This window comes from Eschscholzia californica, unplaced genomic scaffold (genome assembly GCF_041429995.1).
Source record: "Eschscholzia californica isolate CP2 unplaced genomic scaffold, dmEscCali1.0.p SCAF_2, whole genome shotgun sequence".
Taxonomy (NCBI): domain Eukaryota; kingdom Viridiplantae; phylum Streptophyta; class Magnoliopsida; order Ranunculales; family Papaveraceae; genus Eschscholzia; species Eschscholzia californica.
Genome location: NW_028238309.1, coordinates 53,117,041 through 53,131,353, shown reverse-complemented (window position 1 = coordinate 53,131,353; position 14,313 = coordinate 53,117,041). Strand labels below are relative to the sequence as shown.

Below are 14,313 nucleotides of genomic sequence, written 5' to 3'. Positions count from 1 at the left end.
GTTTATAGCGGATAACGACATCTAATGTCTAACACTAGTATCCCCAAGATCATCATGCAAAACTAGTAATTAAACTAATGGAGATAGTAGGTTTCCTTAATCGCTTTTTCCCTCGAACTAGTTGAATTGATTAAAGAAGACCAAGAGCTTCAAGTGTAGCTCCTCTACTTGGGACACGAGCAATCAACTTGATCTCCACCTTGTTGTATAGCTAGCACACCAATGGTGGTTGGAAAGAAGAACACCTTCTTCATTGACTAGATAGATAGTAATGGGAATTAGCTCACTTTCTCCTCTCTACTTGATGTGGTAGAGTAAGAAAGCTTAGAGAGAAATTCCACACCTTATTCTCTGCCCTAAGAGTGTTTATATAGAACCCTAATAAGAATCCACCTCCTTTTAGGTTTCCCAAAACACCCTTTAGAATAAGATTTAGGGAAATAGTCGAAAATAGCAACTATTGATATTTTCTCAATTCCCTAAGGAGGAGGTGTCCAAACACCACGAAAATTGGCAGATATAATGTTTATTATATCAGCAACTAACCCTCCAAAATTCAGCCCAATCCGAGTCCTAGAAGTACCCGAACCGGTCTAGGCCCAAAAACCCTGTTTTTGGCCTTTTGTACTATCTTTGCCTAATTCCTTTTTAGGCCTACGAGATATGTTTATGGGACACTCCCATGATTATATCTCACTCCCACTAGTCATATCCTAGATCAATTTGTCACTCTTATGTGTAACCCGTTGTAGGATCCGATCGAAGTTAGTCGCGAATTACTTCGTAATTCGACGATCGTAGTTGGTCTCTAGCTACAACTCTACGATCCCTAAATCAATCGGACTTGATGATCTTCTACATCAATTGTCCTATCCGACAAATTATTCGCATTGTCACCTTGGTCGAAGGACATCTCCTTCAACTCCTTCAAAAAAGGGGTGAGGATAACTTTTCTCTTCACTTAAAACCTTGAACTCTTCTCTAACCTGCTCATTGTTATATTGCATACTCTAACACCTGACTCATACTTTCCCGTTAAGATTTTTCCTAAAGTACTTTCTGGTTACGAGTTTTCGCGCTTGAGAAAACACTTTGTTTTTAAGAGATACTCTGTTTCGCCCCCGAGATGATCTGGATAACACAAAAATGAAAGATATAGTTGTTTGTGCCTGCCAGAGCGAGATTTTTGTGTTGATTGTTTGTCGTCCATAATAATTCAGGGTTGGGGTTTGTTCTCACCAGGCTTTTCATCCTTAGTAGAGTATGTTTTCCTTATCTAGCAGGACAAGTTTTTTTGTCTGGCAAAGCGGGACTTTATTCGTGCCTGGTTATGGCCTGACAGTTCCATCGTCAGACTAGTAGGGTTTTTCTTAGCTTGGTTTCTAGCTTGACAGTTTATTCGTCAAACTGACATGACTTTTGCTATTGGTGTCTGTTTAGCTGAAAGCATTCTCCATTTTAAGTTAGCAGAATTTTTTTTCGATGCGTGATTGTAGTCTAACTGTTCTATCGGCAAACTAGCAGAGCTTTTGCTTTTGGTGCCTACTTAGCTGAAACACGCTATCTGTGCCAAAACTAGTAAGGATTTTCTCGGTGTCTGATTATGATCTGATCAATTGTTTCATCATCAATTAGCAGGATTATTCCGCTTGGTTTATAGTTCCTTGAAAACACTCTATGTGCTTAAATAGTTTACATTTTCAATATGTAAGCATAAAAACTCTATTTTCCTGTTTAAAGAAAAATACATTGACACGGGTAAATTACGGAAACAGGCAGTAGTAAAGGGTAAGTTGGGTGTGCCGTGCCCTAGTCTGAAACTAGTTCTTCTACTCGAGAGAAACTTGAACCTTCTCCGCTTCTGTTCAGTTATCTCCTCATTTCTTTCTTCGCCATCATCCTTCAGTGTACCTGTAAGCAAACCCTAATCTTCCTCTCTCTTTATTTTCTGCACTTTACTTCTTAGCATGCTTTTAAAAACCCTAAGTATGTCGTTAACAAAAATATAGGGTTTTAAACACTTGACATTTTGCTTTATGAATCACTATGTTAGGGTTTCCTCCTTTATACCCCGCCGGTTCTTTCCTTCCAACATTTGAATCTGAACCTGCTTATTAGTTTTAATCTTCTATAGAATCTCCTAGTAACAGGACAAGGAAACTCACAGTTTCAGGTTCTTTTTTCATATTTTTTTTGCCTTAGAGCTCAATGTTTGAGACTGCAATATTCTTCATAGTCTCTTTACCTGATTCATGCTTACTTGATGAAATCAGTACTTCATTTGTTTTTTCAGATTAAACTGTTTCTGTTTTTCGTTTCTGGTGGATGGTTTAGGGGTTGAGTATTGATTAATAGATGCCTTGAACTAGGTTACCTCAGTAAGATTTCTGCTTCATTTATATATCTGGGTTCTTACTCTTAGTTGGAAAATACCAAGGAACTGAATTTTCTCACTCTTTGCTCTACTTCTCTTTTGCATTTTGATGTTTTACTTGTATTTTCTTATGGAAATATCTAACAGTGATTTGAGAGAGTTTTTGTTTTTTTGTTGCAATATTTCAGCTTCGACTATTCAACGTGTTGAATTAGTATTTGTAAAGTTAAATGGGGGACAGCGAAATGGTGGTTGCCCAAACATCTACTGTTTTGGAGTATGCATCGACAGGCAATCCGGTTGCTGATGGTAGCTCTTTTGCCACTGAGCCCACTGGAGTTCCAACTGCCGATGGTTCTAGCATAGAAGCTCCTGCTCCCCCAGCTGATAACATTAAAGCAACAGATGGAGTGGTTGATACTAGCGAGAACAATGCTAGCCAGGAAAACTTAGTGTCAGAGTCATCTCAAGCCGGAGTCTATGATTCTTCTGCCAATGGGAATGGTCCAATGGGTAGCAATGTGAATGGAGATTCTCTAAATGCAACTGGTGGTGCTGCTTCTGAGGAACAACAATTTGGGGCTGATTCCGGTATGACTTTTCTTTTCTGATAGTAGGCTGAAAAATATGTGTGTTCCTATATGAAAGTCTTTCTTTGCCCTGTTGGGATCTGATGAGCGATGATTTTAACTTTTATTATTGGCAATTATTCGGCAGTTTCTACTGAAGAAGAGCGATTGTGGAGCATAGTGAAGGCAAATTCCTTGGATTTTAATGCATGGACTGCACTTATTGAAGAGTCCGAAAAGGCAGCAGAGGTATTTTTTTTGTTGTTTGATAGACCTGACCGTTCTTTAAATGAATATTTACATTGTGCATGAGCTAAACTTGAAATGATTGGATTAAAAGTCTTAATAAGCAAATGCAAGAACAAAAGAACATTCAAGATGCATTTGTGATGTATTATATACACTAAAGGCCAAATTCACTGTGAATCACCCTGCTTCATTGTTCATGTCTATATCTCACAACGCATCAGGAAAATGTTAATTCCTATCTAAGACCAGCCCTTGTCAAACTTCTGGTGAAAAGAAAAACAAATTGTATTATCTTTTTCTTTTTCTCACTGTTTCTACAAGAACTAGTAGAGAAGTGCTACTCCCGAATAAAAATTGAGGATGAGGGAGAGGAATAAGAAAGCATCCCTCACCATAACTTAAAAATGGCATCATGTAAACTCAGAGTTCCTAATAATGTGATGAAGCATCTTTTTCTTCTTAGGCTGTTCCAAGAGATCAACTGCTTACTGTTTATGTCTGTTGAGTAATAACATCTGGTTGACATTGCTTAGTCATTTCAAACATTCCTTCTTCTGTCTTGGAATCTAAACCTTGAGCTGAATTTGTCACTTTAAATAACTCTGTAGTGTTGTCATTTCACAGTTTGGGAATTGGTGTCATTCATCTTCAGTTAATATAGTACTTTTTAGTTAAAAAAGACACTTATCGCAACGACTACCGAGTGGGGATTTTGAACGAGCTTTAGGATATATTGCATATTTGCATCCAAAATTTTGAGGACACATGTAACTAATCATCGTTGAAATAGGGCATAAGCTTGAAAACATCCGTCCTGATCTGTAATATTGTAGTGCCTACCATAACCATCTTCCTCGTTTGAATTTTGTCAGTTGTGTAAGATGGAGGTTGAAAGTGTTTTGTTGCTCAGAATGATCATTTGTCAACTCATTATGTTAATTAGTTCATGGAATGATGGGCCAGAAACATCTCATAGAAACTCACTGCTCTTTTTCTAGGCTAACCTGGTGATATCATGCACAAGAGTTTCATGGTAGTTATTTTCAATTACTTGACCATCTACATATTTCTTGTTGGCAGGTCAACATATTAAAAATCCGAAAAGTGTATGATGCCTTTTTAGCAGAGTTCCCGTTGTGTTATGGTTACTGGAAGAAGTACGCAGACCATGAAGCACGTCTGGGCGCTATCGATAAAGTTGTGGAGGTGTATGAACGGGCAGTTGAGTCAGTGACCTATTCTGTGGACATTTGGCTTCACTATTGTGTATTTGCCATGTCGACCTATGGAGATCCAGACACTGTTCGAAGGTAATACCTTTTTTGTCCTTATTGGTGGGCTGTGGACACATACTTGTTGCGGGATCAAGTGCTCCTCAAATGATTTTTTGCTAATACGAGGGCCACCATTTCTGATTATTTTTGTTGCTGTCTGACCCTATTCCGTGTGCTGCAACAGCGAGTAGTCACATTTATGGCAGAAAGGTTTGATGGGATTGCGGTTTAGAAAAATATTTCTAAGTTACAATACCATCATCCTGGGACCATATAGCTTAGTTCAATTCCTTGTGTTAGGATGTAATTGCAATATCGTGGACTCTTTATATGCATTCGCTTATTGTACTTTTCTTCAAAGGTGTCCAAAGTAGTTATCTAGTTCTCAATGAGTTACTTCTCTCTTAACTTCGACACTTTGGGCAACCATGGGTAGCTGATAATCAAAAAGCTGATTGGAAGATCATGTTCAGTTAAGGGTTAAGATGGCCACTATCTCCGCTTTGTGCAGACATAATATGATTTTTTTGGGGAAGGTAAATCCAGGTGTTTAGAAGTCTGATACCCTTTTAAAGTGAAATTCTTTTACTGTTTAACAGAAGCATTCCAGATATACCTTCATGGTTGCACCCTACTTTGTTGGTGGTTTCCACAAGTAGATAATGATCCAATGTTCTCATGATGTTTCAGGATTTTCGAACGTGGATTGGCTTATGTTGGTACAGATTATCTATCTTATCCTCTTTGGGACAAATTTATAGAGTACGAATACTCACAGCAAGAGTGGGGCCGCCTTGCTGTCATTTACACGAGAATACTGGAGAGTCCTAATCAACAACTGGATCGCTACTTAAACAGGTAATACTGCTTTGTTAGCACTTTGAAATGTGTTTGTACAGCATACTATTTAGCGGATTTGTCTTGCTTTATTTATTTTTCTAGTGGCTAAGTTTCAAATGTTGCCAGTCCGGAAACTGTGGAAGGATTGTTTGGACTTTGGAGCGAGGCCAAACATAGACATTGTTACATTACTTATAATAGTATGGCTGTACGGCTATTTGGTATACATTATGCATAAGAAATTAGTTAATCAAATCAGCAGACGAGTGTCCAGGTAGTATATATAGAATATAGTCATTTGGTGACTGAACACCAACGTATAGTTCCAACAGTGATACTTTTCTTTTTCCTGTTTTCTAAACTGCGAATGAATTCCCAGTTCTTGTACTTTGAAATTTATCACTTGATTTTCCCTCTTGAGTGTTTTGACAACAAAACCTAGTTTCTCTAAAAACTATTCACGGTGTTTGTATTTGTTATAGCTTCAAGGAATTGGCTGGAAGTAGGCCTCTGTCGGAATTAAGGACAGCTGAGGAGGCTTCTGCAGTGGATACTAGTAGCCGAGGACTCGAAGGCGAGGTTCATCCTGATGGTCCAGAGCATTCCCTTAAATCCGTAAGTGCTGGATTAACAGAACCGGAGGAGTTGGAGAAGTATGTTGCCGTTCGAGAAGAGATGTATAAGAAAGCAAAGGAGTTCGATTCCAAGATCATTGGTTTTGAAACAGCTATTAGGAGGCCTTATTTCCATGTGCGGCCACTCAACGAGTCGGAGCTTGAAAATTGGCATAACTATCTTGATTTCATAGAAGGGGGATATGATATCAACAAGGTATGCTTAAGTTCATTTTAGGAGCTGGGGCAATCACATTCCTTTCGTAACTTTTAGTTCTGCTTGTTAACTATATGTTGTGGTACTGCTTCCAATGGATATGGACTTACAGCTAAGTCATATTTTGCTGCGTTATATGCTTTATTGGTTATAGCATCGGATGAAGCAACTTTTAAAATGGGAATTTGAACTGATGTTAAAGCATGGGCCTGCCATTTGGTTTCTATGAGGCTAAGTACTTCAAACCCTCATTTGTTAGTGGATGTTCAAGGTTCCTGATACATATATATTCTATAGTGAATATTGCTCTTTAAAAATTCTAGTCTCATACCTGCAGGTATCTTTATCTTCCTAACCATCTGTCTATCAAGAAAGGACGGTCCCTCCTCCCGTATTTGAGGGGCCTCCATGTACAGCCAACGGAGTACTCCTTATGCATATCTCTTTGTCTCTTATTTGTATGAATTGAGTACATTGATATAGTTCGAATCAATATAATTTTCTTAATGCTATTGAAGGTTGTCAAATTATATGAAAGATGCCTAATTGCCTGCGCCAACTACCCTGAGTTCTGGATAAGGTATATTTTATGCATGGAAGTCAGTGGAAGTATGGATCTTGCGAACAATGCTCTTGCTCGTGCTACACAAGTCTTTGTCAAGGTATTGCATAATTTGTTAAACTTGTTTGGAGGTTGGTCAATGATTTTTGGTCCACTTTTCACTTTGATGTAGTACTAAAAAGATAACAACAATCACTTGAATTCAAATCAATATGCTTATGCATTTTCTCTTTATTGCTGAGCATGTGTTATTGTGAGATCTATACTAGCAGAATATGTGCAATTAGTGTAACCAAAGATGGTTTTGTTGATACGGATCAGCAATTACATGCCTCTCTTAGTCTCTTTACCTGAATAAAATTATGTAGCAGCTTAGACATCATGTTCTCTTTTATTTTGCTGATATAGTGATATATATATCAAGATGTGGGTCCTTTGTGAACCATAAGTTGGAAAATTAATAAACTACCTAGTGGCGAGATTGTACTTGTTACCATAATATTCATTTAATTTCCGTATACATACAAGCTTTGGTGGTTTTAAGCCTTGAAGTTGAACCACTTTCCAATAGGTTGCAACAGAGTCATGAATTTGCAATCTTGATATTTTTGTCTTTCTCTTTCTTACACTGTAATTATTATATGATAAGTACATATTTTACAATGCGTATTTATTTTCTCATTAATGTCATCACTTCTACAGAGACAACCCGAGATTCACCTTTTTGCTGCTAGACTTAGAGAGCAGAATGGAGATATTGAAGAAGCTCGTGCAGCATATCAACTTGTGCATTCTGGAATTTCTCCTGGTTTACTAGAAGCTATTACAAAGCATGCCAACATGGAATATCGACTGGTGAGACTACTTGATACCCTGCTTCAGATTCCAATGATGGTCTTTGGATCATATGTTGTAACTTCATTGTTTACGTGTTATTGTTGATTTTATAGGGCAATACCGAGGAAGCCTTTTCATTGTACGAACAGTCTATTGCAACTGAAAAGGGAAAAGAGCAGTCACAAATATTACCAATGCTGTTTGTTCAGTACTCCCGATTTTTATTCTTGGTAAATGTTTTACTTTTACTTTGCAAACATATTGAAGTGATCCCTCATATGAAGTTAAATATGGCTATAGAAATAGTAGTATATATTGGCAACTACTTTTATCATCTTTGTATTTCTTTTAGTACAGTATTGGCTAATTTTTTGTATTACTATCTTATTATTATTATTATTATTATGTTAGAATACGCGATCATATTTTGTTTATCGTGCAGCAAAAAAAAAAAACACATGCTTTTTGTCATCAAATATTATGCCTCATGAGTCATGAACCATCTGATGTAGGTCGCTGGCAATGTGGAGAGATCTAGGGAAGTTCTAGTTGGAGCACTTGAACATGTCCAGTTGTCAAAATCAATCCTTGAGGTCTATATTCAAATCTTCTCAGAATTTACTTATCTATACTTCCTTATTTATCTTCTCTAAGTTGCTTCTCTCAAATGTGCAGGCTATAATACATCTAGAGTCAGTTCAGTCAGTGCCAAAGAGAATTGATTACCTAGATTCATTAGTGGAGAAATTCATAATGCCTAGTCCAGATAACTCCAGCACAGCAAGTACCACAGATAGAGAAGAACTGTCTAGCATATATTTGGAGGTAAGGCCTAGTAAATCTGATCTGACTAGGCATCCCACTACCAAATATTAAACTGTCAAGAATTCTCTTTTTCATGGAAGATGTTTTCGATGTTCAAATAATGTGTTCTTTTTTTCTTCTCTATATGTAGTTTTTGGGTCTCTTTGGAGACACGCAGTCTATCAAGAAGGCTGAGGATCGGCATGCCAAGCTATTCTTATGCCACAGGAGCACATCCCAAATGAGAAAAAGAAGTGCCGAAGATTTCTTAGCTTCAGAGAAAACAAAGGTGTCCAAGTCATATGCAGGTGCTCCTCAAGCTCCGTCAGTAATGGGCGCGTATCCAACTACTCAGAGCACATGGGTTGCAGGTTATGGAGCACAGCCTCAGGCTTGGGTGCAGACTCCACAGCCACAAGGACAACCTTGGACCTCAGGCTACGCGCAACAGGTTCGTCATTTTTTAGTTGTTATCATCTCGAAGTGAAGCTGAGAATTCTTTGTTCTTCAAGTAGATAGTAGAAATGGTACTTGATTTCCTTTTTTATATTTAAATAAAATGGTGAGGGTTCTTCTGTTTACAGGCTGCTTATGGTGGGTATGTTGCTTCAGCTCAACAACCAAGTGCTGGAGCGGCCTATGGTGCCTATCCTCCACATGCCACTCAGGTATCATTATATTAATCATTAGACATAATTATAGTAATTGCTATGAGCACAGTAGACATCAGTTGTGTAGCTGTCAGATTTTGTGGACACAAATATTTAGTGGGGCCCTCATTTTGAAACACCGTAATGTGTTTAGTTTCCTATAGCGTTCTTAAATAATGTAACATGGGTTTCAAGCCCTTGACGGCGTTCTTAAATAATGTAACATGGGTTTCAAGCCCTTGACGGCGCTCTTAAATAATGTAACACGGATTTCAAGCCCTTGATGAGGGTTTCAGTCGAAAACCTCGTGGGAGGTTGGAGAGTTTTGCCTGAAACCCTCCCCTCGTCACCTGTGAAGGAGCTGCCAACGGCAGAAAGAGGGGAGAGACAGAAGGGTCGAGAGGAGAGAGAGGAAGGCAAAGGATATAAACTTTATTTTTAGGTCCACAAAATTAGGCACCCCTCTAACGAAAGAAGGTCGATTGGGCGGATTAATCAGCTTCTGTGTCCATAGAGAAACCTTCCATGCCTTAAAATCACCTTAGCTATGTCTCTATTTACTAAGAGGAGACTAATTGTTTCTTTTGGGAACCATTTACGCAGCAGCACCAGCAGCAGCTTTTTGGTCAAGTAGCCACTGCTCCTATCACTCAGCAGCAGCAGCCTCCAGTAGCTCCTCCTCAGGTGGGGGCTGCTTCGGCCTACTACGGGGGAAGTTTCTATTGATGGGGGAGGGTGAAGAGTTAAGATTGATTATATTAACTTTCCTCGATTTTGGCATAACTGTAAACTTCGTTATCTCATTTCTCCCCTCCTCCAGTTGATGCTTTCTCTTTTATATAGAGCTAACATGTGGCCGGGTTGCGGAAACTGGCGCCTGTGGGGTGGTGGTACTGATGCTTTTTGTCTGGGTGAGGAAGAGAATTGTTAGTGAGGTCTTGTATTTCATGCCTGATTAGTGTAATTGAACCCTAAAAGTTTAGGAGGATTCCGTATTTTATGTCGTAAAAGTTCAAACGCATGTCTTTTGAATCAATTCCTCAAATGTTAGTTGTCAAATAGTAAATCTTCCATGATCCGCTCTCTTGAGCTCTATTGAAACATAGAACGTGCCAGGAAACAAGGACAGGCCAAGTGGATGTGGCTTATACAAGTAAACCTAGATATTTAAAGTTTCTCGGATTAAATTGCTTGTACAAGTAAAACTAGGTCTCTAATGGGACACATTTGAACGACGTTTGTTGGGCTCTTCAATATTTGCGTGGGGGCTTGTCCCTCGGCAGACTGAATCTAGCTGGTTGAACAAAGAATACTAGTTATTTTTAGAATGTACCTAGTTTCTGTATCTCGATACTGACCTATCCATTAAACCATACGTTATTATATACTGCTTCTAGTAAGATAATCTCCAAGTGGGACAAACTACTTTTCTGATGATTGTATTGTATAAACAGTTTGTTTGACAAATTACCCGAAAAATGTTAACTTCACAATTTTGCAAAAATGAAGTTGATATCAAAGCGAAGACAAAGCTCAGTTTGTGGGACCATTCAGAATCTGGACTATGGGTTCGTGCTCGTGTTCAGTCGCTAGGAACAAAACTCTATATCCGTGCACTTGGATCTGGATGTCTAAAGCAGGTACAACGATAACTTCATGATCTGTCCCATACTGAAACATTGACCTAAACATCTCTACCAAAATGTGATTTCTAAAAGTTGTGGATAAGAGTTCTGTGTACCAAAATTAATGGTCACATATATGAATTCTGATTTTCCAATTGAAACAGCTTCAAGAAATGAAATTTTACAAAAAAATTAGGCTCGTGACACTGCTGTATCGCCCCTGGGGAAAGCACAATCATTGTAGGATAGCCGGTCTATGATTTGTTTAAAGAAGTTATCTCTTCTCATTTTAGAATACTATCGGATATGAATCTGAACTAAATCCGCTACCTTGTGTCCGCAAATGAGCTCATCTCCTCTGGTCAGGTGAGTTTACAACACCAATCTGAGCAAAGAGATATGCAACAATCACCCCGATCTCGTTCAAATCCGAAGTTATCTGATTTTCCTCTTTCTTGGCTTTCTGTCCTTCCCCGGGTGCCAGCTTCTTCTTCTTCTTCTTCTCAATCAGCAGTTTTATTTCTTCATGGACGAAGTTCAACATCTAGTTCCTCTCAATCTAGCCAAGCAAATTGGAGGACTCGGTCTGACTTCTTACTTGGTTCACCTCCTTTATCTCTTATCTTATACTTTCTTTTTCATTCTTCTGATACTTGATCTCTTCCTTCCATCTTCCTTTCCTGCTCGTGTCATCGGTACATAAGAAATCCATCCAAAAGGGATTAAAGCTGCAACAAATTGTACCATTATGGCCACTGTCAAATTCGAGTAATCACCAGATGATATTCCTAACAGCGAAGCCAATCCAACACCTAAAAACCCACTGACTATAGACGATAAACAGAGAGCCGAAGCCAAGAAAGAAGTTAGTGATCCTTCACATCCTCGTGGGCATAAATTCGCAAGCAACACCGAAAAAGGCAAAAGCCTAAACTGAGCAATAGTTTCTGCTATCCCAGACAAGCACAAAACATAAGCCTCGTTTGGAATTCCGAGTTTCAAATTTATCTGTTTTACAAGGATCAAATCCAACAGAAGAGATGCTGCATACACAATCTGCACTATACTTATTAGTTTCCTGATTGGAAGTCTTTTCCAATATCGATCGTACAATAATGTTGCAAGTAGAAGCATCAACTGACCAATCACTTTAGACATTCCGATGATCGAAGCATCAAGCTTCAAGCATTGTGTTTGATAGCAGAAAAGGGTTCCTGATAAAATCGGAACCACAATAATTGAAGCTACAATCCAACAAAGAGGGCGGAGAATGTTTTCTTCACTAATTGCTCTAATCATGTCGGATAATTTTTGTCGTAGATATTCTGAGATCGACTTCCTTGCGATGTAGTTATCTGACGGCCCTGGTATGCCAAGAGAACCCTCTCTTGTTCTTATGGAATTTACGAACTGAAGGGAGAGTAGGAGCGAGAAAAAAAGAAACATTATCTTTGGGTTCTTAATTTTGTGTAAGAAAATCCCACCGAATAAGTTTCCTAAGATACCTCCTGCAGCGAGAGCCATGAAAGCGTAAGACTGGAGTCCCTTAACTTTCTGCGTTTTTCCATACTCAGTAATTAGAGCGTCTTTTGTAACTTCGGTAATGGATGCTCCAAGGTTGCTAAGTAACATACATGCCATTAATGACGGTAGAGCTTCTTCTGCAATTGGGATCAATGCCAGTGACCCCCAAGATATGACCTGCAAAAGTGCTGAAAAATGATCCATTGATCAGTAACTTGAGAGGCAAATCTTCTTTCCAATCGAAATCTAGAAGCATTGGAAAGAATCAAACCACTCAATACACCCACTTATCGGTGCTTTTGTACTCAAATGACCATTCTCGCGTAATGTTTCGAACCCATATTTCTAAAAACTAGTATAAGGTTATTTAGCGACCAATTATGGCAGAGACACCCATCATAATCACGGTTACTATATAAACGACAAGGATGGTGAATTGTCTAGTTGGGGAAATTTTTGACAGTTTGAAAAGCACAACATTTTGAAACTGGGCCTACAGATAAATTCTGCACACAATTAACTACTCTGTCTGATTTCGGTAACGGTGACATTCAAATATTTTCCTAATTTATAACGATTAAGATCCTCTTACGCTTTAGCACCCCTGGTCATCCATAATATTCGATTGAAGATCATTTGTCGAGCATTTACCACCCGAAAAGCATTTTCTAAGAAACCATCCAAATATGTATTCAGAGGACACATAAGAAACAGAACTCATATCTAGCTACCACGAAAATTTCACAGAAATTATAAGACCCATTGCCCATTATAGTATATGCTACTAAAATAAACAAAATGTTGCTAATTCTAAACAATTTCACTAACAATTAGAGAATACCAATCTGACCTAAGAACTTAGCATGAACTGATGAAATTACAGAAACAAGAACTTAACATAAAAAAGAGAACCCACACAGAAAATCAATCAAATATCATCAAAGACTAGAGTTAAATTTCATTAGAGATAAGAATGAAAAAGGAAATAATCAAAAAGAAAGAGAGCTAACAGACCTCCAATGGAAATATAAGGTATTCTATGAGCACCACCAATGTAGAGAGCATCAGAAAGGATACCATAAATAGGTTTTGCTACCATGGGTAAGTTAGCAGTGTTCTGAACAAGTTGTAATGTTGAAGGATTTAGGTTAAGAGTATTAGCCATATCAAAATTAAGACCCAACCATGGAAAACATCTAAACCCTTGAATCCAATACCCAAATCCACACAAAATTATCATTTCCCAAGAACCCACTTTCTTAGAAGAAATTGTTTTATGTTGAATAATTTTCTTCCTAATAACATTGGGTTTGTTGATAGATACAATCTTATCAGTAGGAGTTAAAATTATAGGTTTTAGAAGATGGGTATTGGGAATTATGGGTTGTTGTTGTTGTTTATCACTTGTGTTTGAGGAAGATGAGAGATTTGGGTTTTGTTTATGAGAACTACAAATGAAATTATAAGATGGTAATTGTTTTCTGGGTATTTGAGTAATTGGAAAGACTGTATTTTTACTTCTTAGATTTAATGTAGAAATCATGGTTTCAAGAACAAAGAACAAGATGGGTTGTTACAGAATACACAGAGAGAGAGAGAGAGAGAGAGAGAGAGAGAGAGAGAACTGAGTTCATACATAAAGTGAGGTGATATGCTTGAAAGGAGGAGAAAGAATACTTTAATTGTAGAGAGAGAAAGAGAGAGAGAGAGAGTGAAACTGAGGAGAGAAGAGAGGTTCCAGAATCTTGTGGAGAGAGAGGGAAGGGAGAGGGAAATTTGAGAGAGTTTGAAGGATTTAGTCGGATCTAAAAAACAAACAAAAAAAGACTTTGTCAGTTGGTTGGTTAAATGAATGCTATTAGGGGAAAGTATAAAATCAGGGTCTGGTATATTTTTCGGATGGCAACCAGAGGAGAGAGCAGAGAGCTGGTGCGGTCCCAATCTGTCTGTTTTGCATTGATGGTGATTTCCGGTATACAAACAAATCAGAGGGTTTATTACTTTTTTGGTACCAAATTATACCAACTCTATTGTCACAACCTTACCGACTTAGACTTCATAGGCCACAAATCTAATTGTGAAGACATGAGGAGCACAAAACATTGGTTTCAAGTGGTCCGACATATTCGAGTCTGCGTAAGGTGGGGCCGGAATGGGTCAGTCGGTTGTTTGTT

General features: G+C 38.3%; 2 protein-coding genes across 3 annotated transcripts; one reads left to right on the top strand and one right to left on the bottom strand.

The window, feature by feature from the left end:
* The first annotated feature begins 1,389 nt into the window (after nucleotides 1-1,389).
* PRP39 (Tetratricopeptide repeat (TPR)-like superfamily protein) lies at nucleotides 1,390-10,049 on the top strand. 2 transcript variants are annotated; one of them, XM_086660748.1, is made up of 14 exons: nucleotides 1,390-1,913; nucleotides 2,563-2,965; nucleotides 3,092-3,192; nucleotides 4,273-4,502; nucleotides 5,157-5,324; nucleotides 5,789-6,137; nucleotides 6,656-6,799; nucleotides 7,402-7,554; nucleotides 7,650-7,766; nucleotides 8,049-8,129; nucleotides 8,212-8,361; nucleotides 8,492-8,791; nucleotides 8,925-9,008; nucleotides 9,594-10,049. In XM_086660748.1, exons 2-14 carry the CDS (start codon nucleotides 2,605-2,607, stop codon nucleotides 9,714-9,716), a joined length of 2,361 nt encoding a protein of 786 aa, XP_086516874.1. In that variant the 5' UTR covers nucleotides 1,390-1,913; nucleotides 2,563-2,604; the 3' UTR covers nucleotides 9,717-10,049. The 2 variants fall into 2 exon arrangements, with proteins under 2 accessions (XP_086516874.1, XP_086516875.1); XM_086660749.1 differs by having other exon boundaries at nucleotides 1,549-1,913; nucleotides 9,597-10,049.
* A 622-nt stretch (nucleotides 10,050-10,671) lies between these two features.
* On the bottom strand, nucleotides 10,672-14,313 carry LOC147558982 (putative folate-biopterin transporter 9, chloroplastic). The gene is made up of 2 exons (XM_086660750.1): nucleotides 13,154-14,313; nucleotides 10,672-12,327 (listed from the first exon to the last, which is right to left on the bottom strand). The coding sequence occupies exons 1-2, from the start codon at nucleotides 13,680-13,682 to the stop codon at nucleotides 11,240-11,242; spliced, it is 1,617 nt and encodes a 538-aa protein (XP_086516876.1). The 5' UTR covers nucleotides 13,683-14,313; the 3' UTR covers nucleotides 10,672-11,239.

What these genes read in the sequence shown, in the direction of transcription:
- PRP39 (XM_086660748.1), top strand. Translation starts at nt 2,605, where the DNA reads ATGGGGGACAGCGAAATGGTGGTTGCCCAAACATCTACTGTTTTGGAG. An exon ending in TGTCAAAATCAATCCTTGAG is followed by an intron (nt 8,130 to 8,211) that starts GTCTATATTCAA and finishes TCAAATGTGCAG; the next exon opens with GCTATAATACATCTAGAGTC. An exon ending in CCTCAGGCTACGCGCAACAG is followed by an intron (nt 8,792 to 8,924) that starts GTTCGTCATTTT and finishes TTCTGTTTACAG; the next exon opens with GCTGCTTATGGTGGGTATGT.
- LOC147558982 (XM_086660750.1), bottom strand. Translation starts at nt 13,682, where the DNA reads ATGATTTCTACATTAAATCTAAGAAGTAAAAATACAGTCTTTCCAATT. An exon ending in ACCTTATATTTCCATTGGAG is followed by an intron (nt 12,328 to 13,153) that starts GTCTGTTAGCTC and finishes ATCATTTTTCAG; the next exon opens with CACTTTTGCAGGTCATATCT.